Here is a 19,872-nt window from a genome sequence, read left to right as displayed (position 1 = left end):
TGAGTTATGCAGATGTGGTGTTCCCACTTGTGGTCGATTGCAAACTGCCTGATAATCAAGTCCGCAATCATGTTGTGCGTCCCTGGAAGAGAGTCTACAGACAAGAGGGTGATGAACCAATTCCAGAGGTTGACTGCTTCTACACATAGAACAGCTGACCTTTGCCTCCGTTTGTTGATGTGGAAAACAGTGGCAGTGTTGTCCGACATGATAAGAACATGATGGGAACAGATAAAAGGGAGAAAGTCTTTTCTTACAGCCTGGGTGTGTGCTCCCCAGTCTATGGGGGATGCATTGGTGATGATCATCTTGTCTGGGAAGGAGGGGAACAGCTATGCAGACATGATGTGGTTCCATCCACCACTGGAGGGACTGTCAGCACGAGGTCCATGGCGTGATGGCTGGGCGAGTAAACAGTCTGAACCAAATCTGGAGGCAGCGAAGGTGGAGTTGAGTGAAGGCGGTGACATATGTACAAGAAGCCATGTGGCCAAGGAGAGACAAACAAGTCCTGGCAGGGACATAAGGATCGTTAGCGATGCAAGTTATGAGTTCTCTCAGTGTATGGAATCTACCCTTTGGTAGGTTGGCCTGTGCTATGACTGAGTTGATGGGACCCCTATAAAATCTGGGGATTGTGTGGGGTCCAAGATTGATTTTTCAACATTGAGACTGACCCCAAGGGACAAAAGAAGGCTGAGCAACATGGAGGTTCAAACTTAGGCTTTGCATCTGGACTGAGCAGCCAGGGGCCAGTTGTCGAAATATGGGACTACCAGGACTCCATGACGTCTGATGTAGGCCACCATGACTGCAAAAACCTTGATGACAACGCTGGGAGCAGTAGTTAGTATGAAAGGGAGAACCCTGTTTTGGAAATGGAACAGACCGTGATCATCAGGAATCATCTGTGGGCTGGATGGATGTCTATGTGAGAGTGTCTTGCATATTGAGAGCCCACAAGCCTTTTTCCAGAGATGGGATGATTGCTGCTAGTGTGGCCATACAAAACTTGGGCTTGCGAATGAAGTGACTGAAAAGCCGGAGGTCTAGAATTAGTCTCTGTCCGCCTTTCTTCTCGGGTATCAGGAAGTAAATTGAACAGAATACGGTCCCGTGATATTCCAGGGAAACACGATCTATCACTCCCCATTGTAGAAAGGAGTTCACTTCTTGGGTGAGGATGCTGTTGTAAGAGTGGTCCCTAAGGAGGGATCAGGGGGCTGTGGAGGAGGTAGCATGATGAATTCGATCATACAGCCATGGTGGACGACATTTAGCACCCATGTCTGTTATTGCACTCCAAGCTTAGAAAAAGAGTGCCTCTGAAGGGGGTAAGATGGTTGCATGGCAGTACGCAAAATGGCTGACGGCTCTCTAGAATATCTTAGAAATACCTTTTAGCTGGGGGTTGCATCTGCAAGGAGGAAGCCTGTGAAGGTGGTCCCAGAGGGTGGGATCTCTGTCTTTTGTCTTGTCAGTGGAGGCCCATAAGGCCTCTGGTGGAAAAACTGGGAGGACCTGTAGCATTGTGTGGGTGGCAGGTAGTGGAGCTTATACTTCGGAGCAGGCATAAAAATAGCCAGTGAACATAGTGTTGTTCTGGAGTCTTTGAGAGTATGAAGGGAATCATCTGTCTTTTGATTAAAAAGATGGGATTCATTAAAAGGGAAGTCTTCTATAGTGTTCTGTACCTCCTGAGGGAAAACACAGGAGTGGAGCCACGATCCCCTCCACATGACTATGCTTGCAGCAATAGTCCTAAGTAGTAGTATCTGCCACAACCACCACTGATTGGAGCATTGTTCTTGCCACCCGCTTCCCTTTCTCTATGATCACCTGGAAATGAGCCCACTCTTGTGGAGGATGTTTGTCAGCAAATGCCTCCAGTTTGCCATAATTCGGGAAAACATATTTGGCTAGTAATACTTGATAGCTCAAAATCCTGAATTGGAGACTGACCAAGGAAAAGACCTTACAGCCCAAAAGGTCCAACTGCTTGCCCTCTCTCATGGATGATGTGGAAGGTGGGTGTTGTTGCCTGGACTGTTCAGTTGCTGCTTGAACCACAAATGGGTTTGGGGGGGGTGGATGAGAAAAGAAACTAAGACCCCTTAGCTGGAACATAACATTGGTTTTCTGCCCCCTTGGAGGCAGGTGTGCATGTGGCTATTGTGTGCCATACTATCCTAAAGGGTTCAAGGACGGCATCGATAGGCAGTGTGACACTAGTTGGTGCAGATGAATGGAGGATATCCAGGAGTTTATGCTGTATATGCTGGATTTCCTCCAAGGGGATGTGAAGCTCCCCCACCAGGAGATCCCGGAATTACCTAAAGGCAAAGGGGACGCTGAAGTCATTGCCTTGTCTCGGGAAGAGGAAGGGAATCTCTCTGATTCCAGTGGCACTGTTGGAACCGGGCTGAAGGGCTTTTCTTCCAAGATTGGATCTGAGCTTCTACTCAATGGCCCCTTTGACAGGGAGACAGGTAAAGTCTCTCTTGTGGACCAGGTGAGTTCTGAGAGGGAAGTATTGGGACCATGGCTCCCAATAAGGCCAGTATGCTCAGTCTGGAGGGAACTGAGGCAGATCCCCTGGCATGGGGAACCAGTGGGTCCATAGTGGTTGCATTGTATGGTATTGCATGATCCAGACTGCCTTGTCAAATACCCGTACTGCTCTCGGGGACTGATGGTCCCTTTCCATCATCCAACTCTTCCAAAGATGAGAAGGTGGACTACAGTTTCTTCAGTGGTACCATCGGAGTCGGCAGACGTGTGTAGACCGTTGGAGCAGGAGGCAAGGGGTGGCATGTCATGAGGGGGAGAAAGAGTCTCCCTAGAGGTTGAGGGTCCCATCATGCAAGGCAATCTCGGTTCCTCTAAAATGAAGATATCCTGGGGCTCGCGTGCTCTTCCCAATCTCCCTGATGTTAGGGGTAAGTGGTGGTGGAGTAGTGGACTTCCCTGGACCGAATGGGTCCCATACTTTATGGGGTGCCAATGTTGACAGTACCTGCAGTTTGGTACCTGAGACCATCTGATCCCCTTGCTTCTGGGACTTCTTTTCTTGTTTATGCACTTTAGAGTGTGCGCTCTCTCCATGACTCAAGCTCATGGAAGCAGCATCCCCTTTCTTTGTTTTCAAGGAAGACTTAACGCCACGCTTATGGGAACGCTTCCTTACCTCCAGACTAGTCCCTGGTGTGGAGTCCATAGTGGTGGATCTAGACTCAGTAGCAGGAGATGCACCCCTAGCTGTTTCAGGTCGATGCACTAGGGTGGGGCGGGGTAGATTTCCCCGGCCAGAGTCCAAGCGAGGCCTCATGGAGACTTCCATAAGGTGCTTCCAGAAGCAAAGGCCCCAACCTTTTCGGGTACAGCTGCGGAAAGACTGGCAAATATTGCACCGTGATGTAATGTGGGCTTCTCCCAAGCAGTAGAGGCAGCACTGGTGTTTGTCACTGACTGAGAAGGAACACGGGCAGGAGGCACAGAATTTGAAGCCCAGAGTCTTAGGCATTGTACCCGCGTGAGAGTACGGGGAAGAGCAGGAGGGACAGTAGAGAAAACACCCCCCTAAAACTATCTATCCTAATCACAAACATTACGATAAACTATGACAAAACAGCTAAAAACACTATAAATTGCAAAAATTCTAAAACTATGTACAACAATATTTTTAAAGGTGCTTCAGAGACAAGGACACTGAAAGTTCTGATCTGGACCAGGTGGTGATGAGAAGGAACTGAAGACGAGGATGCTCTGCCTCGCCTTTTATCACCTCTGACAAAACCATGAGGCAAACCAGGGTTCACGCATGGACCAATGGACACTACTTTCAAATTCTCTGGCTCTGGATGCATGCGTAAACCCTCAGTGGAATACAATAGAGACCATCACTCGAAGAAGTTAAATGTTTATAACTGTTAAAAAACAAACTGTCAACATCACATGTCAAAATATGCAAAGTAAATATCCTTAAGTCAAACACTAATAAATTTTCAAACAGCATTTTTCTTAGTGTCTGTCTGTAAGTTTTAATCATCATCATCATCAGTGCAAATATTTTTTCATTGGTTTATATGTGTACAGCGAAATAGACATTTACTGATAAATATCTAATCCTTCCAAACCTACACATATTGTCGATTTCAAACCTGAAGAATGCACTGTCATTTCACAATTTTAGAAATCATTTAAAGCCTAGATAGCATAAATCACTTTTAAACATTGTATATTTTAAACCAGCACCTTCGCTCCAAAATTAAACTATTTCTATTGCTGCTGAGGTAGAAAAAAGTCCCAGTGAAAAACCCTCAGTGAAGAATTTAAAAAGAAACATTAAATGCAAAACAACAGGAAATTTGAGGAGTAAAGATACTGGTGATACTTGGGAAACTAGAGTGCACTCACGTGAGAATGGCAGTGTCTACTTTATCGTGAAAGGTGGAGGGGAAAACACAATTACTGAATTATACTTTTAGACTATTATTAACTAAAAATATAAGAGGATTCGGGTACCGAAGAACTAGGATTTTCAGGTCATCTATAAGTACAAAAAGACACCACCCACTTAACCTAATTTCTGGTATTACATTTCTAAGTATTCTAGATAGTTAGTACAGAAGGTTTTGTTGAGGTTTTTTTAAGATTACAAACTGGCCTCAGTGGTAGATTTAATTTCCTGTTACACAACCTATTTCCCATTAGCCCTAATTTTTCTCCAAAAGAGTATGACAACACAAATCATCAAAGATTTCAAAAGCATGCAAATACTACTGACCCAAAACACCGAAAAAAAAAATACCTTCATTTTTGTCTGGCGATGATGAACCTAAGGCACAGAACAACAACTCAGTATGCAGCTTATGTTTTTTAAATAAGCTTTGACCATAGCCATTGGTCAATGAATGTATGCTAAGCATATGGCCTATCTTTTTATCAAGTATTACTGATAAATGAACAATACATACGCTGAGACTGAGAGACCACTTTCGTTCGACTACGTCCTCTAGAATCGGTCTTTGAATTTCCAATTCCAACAGAAGGTGTTGAAAGCTTTGTTCGTATACGACCTATAAAGTAAAAATGACATTAAGAAAATAGTCTTCGTCATGAACAGAGATCTCATAGTGTTAATGAATATTTTATTACGTTGCTATAGTTGAAAACTGAAGATTTACATACTGGAAAACTCAATTATCCAAACCTCACTTGAAAAAAAAAAACAATTCATAGTAGAAAATTAAATACCGCAATAGATTTAACTGCAAGTTAAGAAACAAACACTTTTCTTTTTGACTGTAAGGACTTCAATAAAGAATTTATATACGATCAATTTTTAAAATTAAAACTAATTCGTCTTCATCAACACCAAATTAGATAACTCTAGTTTTCTCCAGAAATACACTGATTTTATATTTTTTAAAAGTAAAGCTTATGAAGTGAGAGTCAAGGAAAATATTTTATAATTTAAGAGGAGAGAAGTACCTAATGTAACAAATATCAAACTCTACTCACTACTACTTGAAAGCTATAATTTTACTAACTTTCCTTTTTCGTCCTCTAGGTAACAAAACCAACCCTGGCTATCTTTTGAACAAGCCACTGAGGATTCTTGCCAACAATTCTGAGCAGCACTGCTCCGTTTTTCAGAGACCTGCCATCTAATTTCTCTGTACCTCAGGATACCACTATACTCATGACCATGGATGTGGACACAAAAGTAATTCTTTATACTTTATAGCACCTTCCATACAAGGTTTTCAAAAGAACTTTGCAAAGACTAATGAATAAGTCTCAACATCCATATGAGGTAGAGAAATACTACCCTTGTTTTACAGAACGAAGAACTGAGACACAGAGATTTTAAGGACTTGTCTGAAGTTACTCAGGAAGTCTATGGCAGAACCCAAATAGAATTCAGCTCTCTCAAGACTGCCAACCGATAAGATCATCTTTTGTGTGACATCATCTCTACTCCTCAATGTTTAGACAACACAATGAAATTACCAAAGAAGGGAGGATTCCAACAGTATGAATGACAGTTAATAGGCAGATTACTCTTAAAAGTGACAGGTTTCAGAATAACAGCCGTGTTAGCTGTAGCTCACGAAAGTTTATGCTCAAATAAATTGGTTAGTCTCTAAGGTGCCACAAGTACTCCTTTTCTTTTTTCTTAAAAGTGAATAGCCAGAATTCTGTATACAGGTCCTAAACCAACATGACAGCCCTACACAAAAACAAAACCTAGAAACAATGAGTTGGACACAATTTTGGAAGGTTGCAAGAAGAAACTGCTTGAGAAGTGACATTCTAGCACAACAATTTATTCAATTTAAGACTGCATTAACTTTAACAATAAAAAAGTTTTGCAGACATATAGGGTCAATCCTTGACCCAGAAGAATTAGGCACACAGGCTCATTATATCTAGTTTCCAGCCCCTTTAGGCTTTCCACAGCAGGATTTCAAGACCAGCCAAGTTAATATTATTCATCCAAGTAGAGGGAACAGTCCACAGAAGAAAGTCTATGGGAAGAGAGCCAGGATAAAGGAGGTTATTCACTTAGCTACTAGAAAGCAATGTATTATCATTACTGGTTAAATTGACTGGGACAAACTCTACCCTCAGTCACCCCATGCATTGACAACATTTTCCCCACTAATTGTAATGAGGTTTCAGGGTTTCTGTGCAGAATCTGGCCCAGAGAGTTTAGGAATATAGTGCACCACCAATTTGGTTGATGCTGAATTATCACTAAAGGTCTGATGTAATTTCCAGTAAAATAAAAAACAAAAATCTTTTTGAATGTTATGAGGCAATGTTTTCTAGTGCTAGCTTAGAAGGGTTTTAACAATACATTTTAATATGTTCTTCCATGTTCCAAATAGATAATTAATAATAGCACCTGCTTCCTGAGTGTGAGCACATCTGTCAACAGATGAGTTTTTCCTATTAGCTTATAATTTAAAAGATCAAAACATAATACTCCTGTAATTTTATAGTAAAATGTTAAGCAATGACATTTTTATTGAAAATGATTGCCTGAGAACCAAAATCACAATGCAAAAGAATTTACAAAAATATACTTCAATAACCAAATATTAGATGTGTCAGCCAAATGGAATGACCCCCAACCACCACAATGAGCTAATTCTACTTCTAGAACTTAGTTCGTATAAATGAAAGCATGAAGATGAAAGTATTTGCTATTCTAACAAAAGATTAATTTTTCTTACCATCTTCAGAAGCTGTTCCTAATAGAAAAAATAATAAAACAATGATATTCCAAACAGCACTATTCTTTGATTCAATTCCTTTTCATTCCTACTTATATGAAATTAGAGTACCTTGACAAAATATGTTTATGTAAGAATGGATCTTAACCTCTGCTCTCTTGCACTGCAACTCCATCATTAAACTACAATGGAAAGCCAAAGGCTACATTGTGAGATGATTGTATAAATACATAATGCACTCCTAGACGCCAAACTTTCTTTGAAAAACCATGGAATATCAAAGAAAAATTGAAGTTTTAATCATGCATATGAGTTTAAGACAATTAGGTAGCATGTCAAGAACAGACTTTGATATCAAGCATACTATCATAACCAACTGCTAAGGAAAGTCGGTGACATATGCACATGGTGCACATTTGCATATAGAATTCCAATACAAGCTCCAGGTTGAAGTAAGCAATACAGACCCAGTGCATTAAACGTTGGGCAGAGAGAAGCTGATGGAAGATGTTAGAAAGGAAGATTCATTCAAACAAAATTCAAGCTGATGCCTCAAAAAATGTACACCATTTTAGACCAAGTCCTGCCTGGAAGAGTGAGCTGTGAGAAAAACAAGGTTACTGAAAATGGGTCACAGTTGGAGTGTGTAGGCTAGTTTAATGAGGCAAAGTATACCAATACATGACAGTTACGACAAAATCTGAGGTAAAACACACATCAATGCCCTGAAAACCAAAGCGTGGGAAGAGGAGAAAAGCTGTCCAAGCACCATTTCTCCACCCCGCACTGAGGCTCCCTTGAAACCATGGTCTGCAGATTCTGCGTGAATATATTCGGGAAGTGACAGGATTTGTAAAAATATTCCCGCTATTGGTTGGTAATTTTTTTCTAATCCAATGCTGTTTCTGAATACTGAGATGACTATAGTAATCAAAAAAGCCATTCAGCATCTTTACCTCATCTAGAGGTTGTGGGAGGTTAATTCTCTCTGCAAACCTTGCTAGGACTGTGCATGCTTTTGCTGCTTCTAGACTGAGCTACTCTATACACTTTATTTACAGCAGGATCACCACTGAAACCTCAGAAGCTACAGCTAGTACAAACTGCAACCCTCCTGTCTTTTAAAGTGCCACCCTATCCTAATAATGACTTTTTTTAAATCGAGTTTTGGGAGTGTCTCTCAGTTTTCCAAATCAAGTTTGCCCAGCTTGCATATAAATATTTTTTTTAAAAATTGCCAGTGCTGCAAATTCATCCTGACTCTTATCAAGTTGTGTTTATTCCATCTTGCAAATCATCACAAGTAACAGAAGTCCTGAAGAGCAAATTATGTCTTCAGATATATCTGAGTAGTCCCATTCTCTTCTAGACACCTTTGAAAATCCACTAAAGACCACAGGGTTGCACAGGTCTACCTGACAGCAGAACTTGGCCTGCAGAGCCCAGATTACTTGTGATGATACACAAAATGGAAAAAACAAACAAACAAAAAAACCAGCTTGACTGCAAGAGTTCAGGGTGAATATGGGATGCTGCTAATTATAAAAGTTATATGCAACCTAATCAAATTTTGATTTGGAAATCAGAGAAAAGAATACAGAACCGTCCAATATTGTTTAATAGGGCTGACCAATACCTTATGGAATTTGGACTGCTATAAGCAAAAAGTGACAGTTACTTACCTGTAACTGGAGTTCAAGAGGGCTCTGCATATTCCCAGTTATAGGTAATGAATCACCTTGTGGCAGCAGCCTTTTTTAGCTATATCAGCTAGAGTGCTCTCGCATCCCCCCTCCACTTGGCGTCCCAAAGCACAGAGGGAAAGGCTATAAAGGGGACAGAGCACCCTTTGCTCCTTAGTTCCTTCCACCATACAGCCAGAGAAGATAATTATAAGAACTCTGACAGAGAGGGGAAAGAGGGTGGGAACTGTGAATATGCAGCGCCATCTCAAAGAACTCCAGTGACAGGTAAGTAACCTTCATTTCTTCTTTGAGTGGCTCCGCATATTCCAACTTATAGGATAGATTGATAAGCAGTGCTGAGACTTGAGCAGAGTCTGGAGATGGGAACAGAGTCCTAGTTGAATAAAGACTGAAGTATCACCTTGCCAAACCCAACATCCGCTCTAGAAACTAAATTCAGAGGACAATGCTTGGTGAAGGTGTGTACAAATATCTGGGTTGCAGCTCTGAAGATCTCAGCAACTGGCATCAGCCTCAGTCAAGCAAAGGAAGTAGCCACAGCTGTAGCATAATGTGTTCTGATTGAAGCAGGCACAGGAACTCTCACTAGCATATCACTCAAAGATACAGAAGCTTGATTCACCATGAAATAGTCTGGGAAGAACCCATAATGCCTCATAATATTCTTGGCATATGAGAAGAACAGTCTAGAAGTTTTGAATGTGGAAATCAGCTACCACCTTATGCAAGAACTAAGGATCACGTCTAAAGACTACCTTTTCCTTCTGAAACTAGAGTAAAAGGTGGATCAGACATGAGTGCATTCAGTTCACTCACTCTACTGGCTGATGTAATGACAATAATTAAAGCAGCTTTCAGGAATAAATGATGTAACAAATACTTCAGCTATGGGCTCAAAGAGGGATTTCATCGAAGTGGTGAAGACCAAACCGAGGTCCCAAGAAGGGATGCGTTTTTTAGCAGAAGGGTACACATTTGACAAACCTTTCATAACCTTTTTACGTGAAGCATGAACAAAGAGCAATCTATCATCAACTCAAATATGATATGTGGAGATGGACGCCAAAGGAACCTTTATCAATGAATTAAATAGGATCAGGCTTCCTCTTAATTCCATGCCTGAAATCTAGACCATTTGGGACAGTCAGTTTCTTGTAGACTGTTTCCTGGATTTAACCACTATATACTGCACAGATGAAGAACATGACTGCTCAAGTGCAGACAGAGTCAAAGTCTGTTCACCCATCCCATCAGATGAAGGGTCTGCAGGTCCGGGTGAAAAATCCTGCTCCCCTTCTTCCACAGAAGATCTGGAGACAGGGGGAGATGTATAAAGACTTTGCCGGACAATTGTGGACCACTGCAGATGTGTCCAAGCCAGGGCAATCAGTATTATTCCTTGCTCTGTCCAGATGTATCTTCCTTGTCACCTTTTGTATCGGGGAAAAGGAGGCATATATCAAACCCCTCCAACAGTGCAGAAGAAAAGCACCCAAGAAAGACAGACTATCCTTACTTACTCTAGAACAGAAAAGATGACACTTTTTCTGATTAATCTTGTCGTGAACCGGTACACAATTGGTTGACGCCATCTGGAAAAAAGGGTCTGAACTAACTGGTCCTTCAGGAAGGCATTCCTGCTGAAGCAATCTGCAACTACAGTCAGGCCGCGATTTACATATTTTTTTTGTTTTGTTTTGGCACGGTTTCATTTATGCATGGTCAATTAATTGTGACCCTTTATATTTGTACACAGTAGGGATTCACTTTTACATGGTGCAGTGCTGTTGCCAAGATGCACAAATCAGTGGCATAGCCAGGACCCTACACTGGGTGGGCCCCAACTTTGGGTGGGTGGGTAACGATGGGGGCGGGGGAGGGAAGGCAGGAGGGATGGGGCACCTCCCCCTCCCCCTCTTCAGCCAGCCTTGTGGGGGCCATTGAAATGCTGGCCTGGGGCCCCAGGTGTGGGGTCAAGGTGCAGGGGCTTGAACCGCTCCACCCATCTGGCACTCCAGCCAAGGAGTGGAGTCCAGGGCTTGCCCCACTCTGCCCAGCACGTCTGCCAGGGAGCGGGGTCGGGAGCTTGCCCCAGTCTGCCTGCCCGGCGCTCCAGCTGGGGAGCAGGGTCGGGGGCCTTACCCCGTTCCATCCGCCTGGCCTTCCAGCTAGGAAGCAGGCAAGCCTCCACGCCCCAAGCCCGCTCCCTGGCTGGAGCGCCAGACAGGTGGAGAGGGGCGAGCCCTAGAGCCCACTCCCCAGCTAGAACACCGGGTGGAGCAGTGTAAGCCTCCAACCCCGCTCTCTGGCTGGAGCGCCGGGTGGACAGGAGGAGTGGAGCAAGCCCCCAACCCCACTCTCTGGCAGGAGAGCCAGGCGGTTGGGCAGAGCAGTGCAAGCCCCTGCGCTCCAACCCTCTGCCCCAGGAGCATGCCTGGGGGGTTCTTGTCAGAGTGTCCATGGCCCCCCGCACAGCTGCCTGGAGGTGGTGAGTGGAGGCATCCCCGATCCTTCCTGCCTCCCCTCCTCCATCCCGTCATTGCCCATCCCACTACTCCACACTCCCCAACCTTCCCAGATGAACCCTCAGAGTTCTGACTTCAATAACATGATAATACTGATACTGTATCAAGTTCATCCTCAACATGAATAAAGGTTAGTACCTGTATTGTAGTAATTTTGAATTTCATTAAATTTTTTAAATAAAACCTGTAGTACTATACTGTATGTATAAATTAGGGAGGTCATCTCGTGAGCCTAAAACCTAAACCCTTATTTCCCATAGACCCTTGGTATCTTTTTTACATGATTTCTATTTGCACGGTGTTTTTTTAAGAACATAACCACAGTGTAACTCAAGGCCTGACTTTACAGTGTCTTTCCCGGAAAAATGTATTGCTACACAAACGTCCTGACGGATGCACCAATTCCACAGTTTTACTGCCCACGCAGAAGGGGTGGTATGAGCACCCACCTGTCTGATGATATAATACACTGCTGACATATTGTCCACTACTACTTGCGTGACCTTCCCTTGAAAGTGAGTGAGGAACAATCTGAGGGTCAGATGAACAGCTCTTAGTTCCAGTACGTTGATGTGCAACGTTCTTGAGAAGACAAATGTCCTTAAACCATTAAGTGGTTCAATGTCCCCATAACTTTTGGATGATGCATACGAAATCACTGTCTGGGATGGATCGGAGGGATTGAACTGTATACCTTTGAGCTCGTTGGTCCTGTCTGACTACCAGTCTACTGAGGTTATAATGTTCTGGGGCATCATGAGCAATGTGCAATATCATCTGCATAGATGAATTTACGGGATTATGTGACCAGAATGTCGCTGGTATAGGGACTGAATAGTGCAGGTGCTAAAACAGATCCTTGTGGGAGGCCACTGTTCAATCTCTGTGATTTGCTAGCCGATTCACCAACATGTACAGTGAATCTTCTATTACTCGGCATCTTAATGAGGAGAGTATTGTTGATTATCATTAGCTTTCTCATGCCAACTTCAGCCAGAGACCTTTGAGCCATACAGTATTATATGCGGAAGAAAGGTCAATTAATCCTGCAGCTGTTTTTAATTTTAACTGATAGATTTCACAGATTCTATGCAGCTGGTTAAGGCCAGTACCCGGCCCAGGTTCTTCAGGAATTCTGGATATATTCCATCCATTCCTATTGCTTTCCTGGGCTTAGTGTTGAAGAGACCTTTGTCTGTTTAATCTACTGTTAAGGGCAGAAAGGGGTGAATACAACTGGCACTACTTTATTGAGCAGTAAAGTTGTTTGTGGACTTGCTGCCTTATGTCTTTATCCACCGGCACATGGGAGCTGGCAATCAACTATGCAACAATGGCACCTGCACTTACTTGGAGCAGTTTGCAAGCTGCTGGAGCTACCCTGCCTAATTTCTCAAATTCATAATTGGGGATGAAGGTGAGGATTCATGAACTGAAGGCACATGCCTCCCCTCTTGCGTGCCATGCACTTCAAAAATCCGAGACATGCTCCGGAGCTAGAGGTGGACTAGGGCCATCACCGTGGCGGAACTCTTTGGAACTAGGAAGGTACTTGGGGTCAAGACAGGAGCAAGATCTGGCTGTGACACTGAATCCAATGGTCCACATGGGCTTATCTCCCTCACTGCTGTGACTGGGGATGGGGCTGATCTCCACTTAGGAACCATAGCAGTGCTATCTGAAATAAGCAGAACCAATAACTCTGATGCATGGGAACTGGCACTGCTAACACTGGCAGTCTTGGTCCTGTGCTTCTTTTTCCTCAGTGCCACAGCATCTCAGGCTGACGATCCTTGTTCAGAGGTACCACTCATGTCCATCTTCCAGATCCTGGAGGATGCAGTCAGAGCCAATTCTGCAGCTGTGGGGGCCCAGTCAGAGTTGGACCATTGTAAGACATGAGATACTGCACTGGTGAGGGCGGCCAGACTGGTCCTTGATATTTTCTCTATAACCGAGGTGGAGGGATGTGATCACATAGGCCTTGATTTGGACACACATGTCCTTGAAGGTTTGAAGGGGAGAGGCACAGGAACCAATCCAGCCCTGTCAGATGATGTGGCTTTTTGAAACCCTGGAGTCTGCTGGAACCTCCAGAGACCACCAGCACAGAGGTCGGTAGTCCTTGGAAGCAAAGTCAGACCTTAAGAGGGTCTAACCTTAAGGGCCTCCTTAAAGCAGTAGTTGGAGATGAATCTTCCCATCCTGGAGGGCTCTGGGGTAAGGGTCCAGCAAATCAAACACCCAGATGGCGAGTGGCCTTCACATAGACACTTTAGGGACATGTCATCATCTGATACCAGGAAAATGGCTGGACAGAAAGCGCATCTCTTAAATCAGGTTCCTTTGGCTTTCTCGATTCCACCATTCTTCAGAACCGGGGAAGTACCCTAACTGTTAGTAGCTAACTGAAAGCTAACACTAACTAATTTTGAAGAGAAAACTCTTGGCTTCAAGGAACTGGAGAGTTCACAGCAATCCTGGCATTAATTGGAAGGAACAGAGGTGAGAAGGGCATTCCACCCATTTTATAGCCTCCACCTTCGGTGCATCAGGATGCCAACTGGAGGGATGGGGTGCAAGAGCGCTCTAGCTGATATTCCTGCAGGTGGATTCTACTGCAAGGCAACACAAATGGGTGCAACACCCATAAATGGGAATATGCAAAGCCACTTGAAGAACGTCATTTGTACTCCATGATCTTTACTGGCTTACAATTAGCTGCAAAGTGCAATTCACCATGCTGGTTATCCATAATTCTTCAAATGGTTTGGGATTCTGGTATTTTACTAATCTCTTCTCCTGTGTGCCACCTAACTGCATTTTCAATGGACACCTTGGTTCTGGAATTCAATCCCTCTTGAAGTCTCCTAGACTCTGATGGCCTTTACGATGTGGTTCAGAATGAGTGTGTATTTAATATGATTATTTGCTCATCTGACTCAATAACGGATGAAAAGATAGGGATGACGGTAGGGAATGGTGCTTGCTTTGTTGATAGTAGCTATTGTTCCTCATTTTTCTAAACACTGGGATATAGTTACAATACACGTGGAAAAAGTTTATATAAAGAGCTTTCAGCATCTTTCAAGCCAACATGGCCAATGATAACATCTTTGAGCAAATATCAAACTCAGCTATTATGGCAAGGCAGGAAGCAGATGAAGCACTAGTTCTAGCTACTTATTGGAAGCATCTAGCTGTAGCATAGTAACAATTGCTAGAAGAATTCTGCTTCTCAGAAGGCCTTTTCAATTATGACAGGAGATATAGCGGACAACTAGCTAAAGACGGTTTAATACATAGCTAGAACAAATAAATACTAAAATGCAATTTGAGGGAAAGTCTATAAACCTTTAAAACATTCTGTTAAACATGCTGGAGGCTATGTAATCCATGAATGTAGGCCTACTCAGCAATAATTATCTTTAAAAAGAATTAATTTAATTAAAGTTGACAGTGTCTTGTTAAACGTCTCCTAATTTGACTATTTTAAAATATAGGTACGGACAGAGCACTCTTTACATAATACATCTGATTTTTAAAAGATCTAAAATATTTTACAATAATTTTCTGCTCCCTTATTGATGTTTATAAAGGTCTTCTTCACAAAAAAGAAACTGACTGACAATACAGGAGAAATCGTGAAACCCCTGAACCTCTGAAACACAAGGTACTGCCAAATACACAAACTTTTCACAGTACCATATACAAAACTTTAAAGATTAAGTTTTCAAGTTGATGGTACCCTAGCTGGTAAAGTCAGCAACTAAATAAAGAAGGACAAAAGCTTCTATTCACAATGATTGGTCATTACAGAAATAACATCAGATTTAAGATAAACGAAGTTTCTTTTAAAGCTGGACACCTGACATCCATAATGTCAAGATATATTGACAAATACAGTAATAATACGAAAGACAACCACTTTAAGACTAAAATTAGTGTACAGAGGGGTTAATGAAGACATTTTGCATATTAATCAATAGAGCTGTGCAGTACAAACATCAAGAACTTTACATTAAATGCAATTTCCAAAAATGTTTTAATAGGATTAGAAGAGAGCAGACAAAACAAGTTCTTACCATCCATCTTGTCAGAAGTATCCTCTTTGTTGAAAGAGCAGGCAAAGAAACAGGGAAAACTTAGTGTGTTAGAATGAAGACTTTCATAACAGAGAGTCATAAAACATTCATTAAAGAAACTATATTAACAGTAAACACTGCAAACATCTGTAGATCTAATTCATGTGTGTAAACTCTAGAAAAGTCAGTGGTTCCCAACCTAATGTATGCAAAAATATAAGATAGGGTACAAGACCCCCTCAAAAAGATGTGGAACCTATTTGCATTATCTAGATTTGAGCAAACTCTGGAAGCAAAGGTTATGAACTTTTTCAGGATACATCAATTGCTTGGTGCTCAACAGTCAATGAGAATTCAAATTTACATACATTTAATAGTATTACTGAACCACAATGACCCCACTTCTGAAATTCTGCCACTTAACTTGAAACCTCAGAAGGGGAGGCAGTAGAAATTTAAGAAAAAACAGGCCAGCACAGTAAAGACAGAAAAAAAGGAAGGTTGACTAGTACATACAGCTTAAAAGCAATTAAAGATTTTTCTACTCATTTGGCATGGAGTGTGGTGTATTGCAAAAAAGGAGCACCCAGATTTTGAGTATAATATACGGAAAATAAAGACTGAGTACCACTACAATACTTACTAGTGCAGTGTTTCTCAAATGTGGCCACTATGGCTGCATGCAGCCACCAGAGTTTTTTTCCTGCGACCACAACAGCCTCTTGTGAAGAGATGGGGGAGGGGGAAAAGCAGTGGCCCCGCCCTGAAGCGCTCAGGGGTGGGCTTCAGCCTCCCCCCCGGTTCAGCCAGAGGCTCGGGCGACAGGCTATAGTCCCCCCTCACCTGGCTGCAGCTGTAGGACTCTGGCAGGGGGCTTCAGCTGCAGGCCTCCTGAGGTGGGCTTCAGCACCCACCCTCCCACCAACTTCAGGGCTTTGGGTTTCAGCCTCCCCATAGTAGCAGGGCTCTGCCTGCGGGCTTGGAGCTTCAGCCCACCCCTGACTCCACCCATGGGGCTCTGGCTCTGGGCTTCTGCAGGGCCGGCCTTACCCAGCGCTGTGGTCCAGAGGCAAAAAATGGGGTGAGCCTGGGGTCTGAGACCATGGAAGGGAGCCCAAGGCAATCCGGGAGGGGGGGGGAAGCAATGGGGCCAGGAAGGCAGCGGGGGGCCAGGGGCACCAAATTATAACTGTAAATTATTTTTACTATTGAGTCTACAAAAAACCCTACAACAATCAATTACAATGATTTGGACACGTAAATATGCATATTTATTTGTTTTTCCTGAAGTTACTTAAGTATTTTAGGAAAAAAATTGTCAGACCGTCCACCAACCAGAGTTGGTGGCTGCACTCAGAGGCTGCCAAAAAATTTGTTGTGAGAACCCCTGTACTAGTGAGATATGTATAATCCGCTGAATGTTGCTTATAAGGATGCTAGTAATTTCAGGCCTCACAGCAGAACTAACCTCAAAATGGCTAAAGTCTGGCAGAGAATGTCTTCCTGATTCTATAGCTACAAAAACAAACATATGTTCTAATACAGTAACAGCACAGGGAAGATCCTTTTTCATCAATAATCAACAAGCAATGACAGGTAGAGGTAAGTAGAGACCTGTGTGCTCCGATAAGTTGGTCCTGATTTCTACAGCTACTTTAAATTTAAAAAAAAGATTCTAATTAAATAATTAAATATGTACACGAATAACACTATCAGTACAGTGGCCCTGGTATTTATTTTTATATTAAACTCTCCACATGGAAAGATATGGAAACCAAACTGGAAGCAGGATAAGCACATTTGTAGGACATTTCTGGTAAGATGCTCAGCAATGAAATAATTAACAAATTTGCCCATTTAAACAGTCATTTTAGGTTTCAACCACCCCACTGAGATGAAAGGGACAGTTTACTCAGTACTGTTTCATGCTGCCAGCACATTCTGGCATGCTACATTGCTTCGGTTTACACTCAGTTCATATTTTCAAAGGTATCTTCTTAACTAAGAGTACTAGATTATTTATTTATTTTCAAGAGCTGAGACTCTGGAGCACCTTCCTGCGAGGCAGATCCTAGGGTGAATCCACAGCCAGCAAATATATGCATCCCAGGTCACACATCTTTAGAAGGGGCAGGCACATACCACCCACTGTAGTAGTTTACTAAGTTTTAGAATTCTGAATCTTCAGAAATTCTTATCAGTCATGCTGCAAGCATAGACCCAGAAATGGTAATTTCTTGAAAAACATTTTATTTTAAGAGGTTATTGTAAAAAAAACAAAACAAAAACAAAAACAAAAAAACCCGATGAAATAAATTTAAAACATAAAAAGTAGACAGTGTTCTCTTAATATTTTACAGAAACATAGAAAAGGGGACTTTGAGAGGTTATCAAATTCATCCCCTGCACTGAGGAAGGCCTAAGTAAACCTAGACCATCCCTGACAGTTGTCTGACCAACCTGTTCTTAAAAACCTCCAAAGGCACGGCTTCCACAACCACCCTTAGAAACCTAATTCCAGGGTTTAACTACCCTTATACGGTACATCTACACAGCAACTAGACACCCAGGGCTGGACCATGCTAGCCAACTCAGGCTCATGGAGCTTAGGATGTGGACCTATTTAACTGCTATGTGGACGGTCAGGCTCAGGCTGGACCCTGTGGTCTGGGAGGATCCCAGAGCTCTCAAGTGTAGTACTCAGCACTTGTCTTTACTGAATTTCATCTTGCTGATTTTAGGCCAACTCTCTAATTTGTCAAGGTTACTTTGAATTCTAATCCTTTCCTTCAAAGTGCTTGCAACCCCTCCCAGCCTCGTGTCACCTGCAAATTCTATAAGCACACACTCCACTACATTATCATGGTCATTAGTGAAAATATTGAATAGGACCAGATGCAGGACTATCCCTGCGGGACACCACTAGATACGTCCTCCCCAATTTGACTGAGAACCATTGAGAACTATATTTTGAATATGGTTTATTAACCAGCCTGTGCACCCACCCTCATCTAGATCACATTTCCCTAGTTTGCTTATGAGATCATCATGTGGGACTGTATCAAAAGCCTTACTAAAATCAAGATCTTGTCTACTGCTTCCTGCTTATCAGCTACACCAGTAACCCTGTCAAACAAGGAAATCACATTGGTTTGGCATGATTTGTTCTTGACAAATCCATTTATTGAAGGATTCCTTTTAGTTTTCAAGTCATTAAAGAGCTCCTGATGGAGCCATACTGGCCTCTCATTATTATTCCTATCTTTCCTTCACATCAGTATAGTAGGCAGTTATGCATTTAATATTCTCTCTATGAGAAGCTGCCAGCTATTCTGAACATAGTTTAAGACCTATTTACAAGGAACCCACATGTGACAAGGAAAATAAAAAAATGTATAATCGTAATTATATGCTGAGAACAATAAAGAAAAAATATTTTGCAGTATGTGGTACATTTTTCTTACTCTCCCCTCATCCCTTCTTTCCTTCACAATTCTAAGACTGTTACATTTTCAGTTTATAAACACTATATTTTTAAAAGTATAAGGATACCATAATAAACTCCAATACCTCAGCCTATTAGTGCTATTACGATACTACGCAGATTCAGACACACCATAAATAAGAATGTGATACCATAGACAAAAATAAAAATATGTAGAATTTTAAATTATATTTCTTGTGTAAGTTTTCTCTATTAATTGAATCTATTGTTTGGCATTACCAGAACACAAAGAAAGGGCTGAAACAATCTTTTTACAATTATTTCTTAATTATAAGAACGCTTTCTAATTTGCATTACTAGTTAACACTAATCATTCAGAGAAAGAGAATAAGACAAAATAATAGCTATTCCATTTGGACTAATGTACATTCATATTCTGTTTTACCTTTAACCCCCTAGACCAATGTCATGAACAGTATTATCGGAATTCTTCCATCAAATATACATCTCAATGTTCATTTTTCAATTTTAATCTAAGAAGGTGTGACAGAATGTACCCGTGTCCACACCCTACACACTACTGTAATAATCTTTGTAGAATGTATGCCTTGTGAAGTATCATTTGAAAACTCAATTTGGTGGTCACTATTGTCATAAAATGTTTGTGGCAACACTGCATGTGAAGTTATAAGATTCCACTGTGTGGTGTTATTAACATGTTCCAAACTAAGGTTGGCAAACAGGTCTGTCTCAAACAAAGGAACGTGTGCTCTACTTCATTTTCATTTATGCAGTAAACAGAGCCATCAAGCAGGAAGTGAAACAAAGGAAACTGAAATGCTTCCCCATAGTCTTTTGTCTCTTGTT

The 19,872-nt window shown here is 42.1% G+C and overlaps 1 protein-coding gene across 48 annotated transcripts in view; it reads right to left on the bottom strand.

The window, feature by feature from the left end:
- CLASP2 (cytoplasmic linker associated protein 2) overlaps positions 1 to 19,872 on the bottom strand; it is a 270,485-nt gene that overhangs the window by 98,699 nt on the left and 151,914 nt on the right. For 21 of the 48 annotated variants that reach the window (XM_074945446.1, XM_074945461.1, XM_074945433.1 and 18 more), the window contains 4 exons: positions 15,561 to 15,584; positions 7,245 to 7,262; positions 4,977 to 5,078; positions 4,811 to 4,837 (listed from right to left, as the gene is read on the bottom strand). In XM_074945446.1, coding sequence (XP_074801547.1) covers positions 4,811 to 4,837; positions 4,977 to 5,078; positions 7,245 to 7,262; positions 15,561 to 15,584 — 171 coding nt within the window. The remainder of the gene's footprint in view (positions 1 to 4,810; positions 4,838 to 4,976; positions 5,079 to 7,244; positions 7,263 to 15,560; positions 15,585 to 19,872) is intronic. The other 27 variants (XM_074945435.1, XM_074945455.1, XM_074945445.1 and 24 more) reach the window with 5 other exon arrangements.

Source organism: Natator depressus, chromosome 2 (genome assembly GCF_965152275.1).
Source record: "Natator depressus isolate rNatDep1 chromosome 2, rNatDep2.hap1, whole genome shotgun sequence".
Lineage (NCBI taxonomy): Eukaryota > Metazoa > Chordata > Testudines > Cheloniidae > Natator > Natator depressus.
This window is presented reverse-complemented; position numbering and strand designations above follow the sequence as displayed.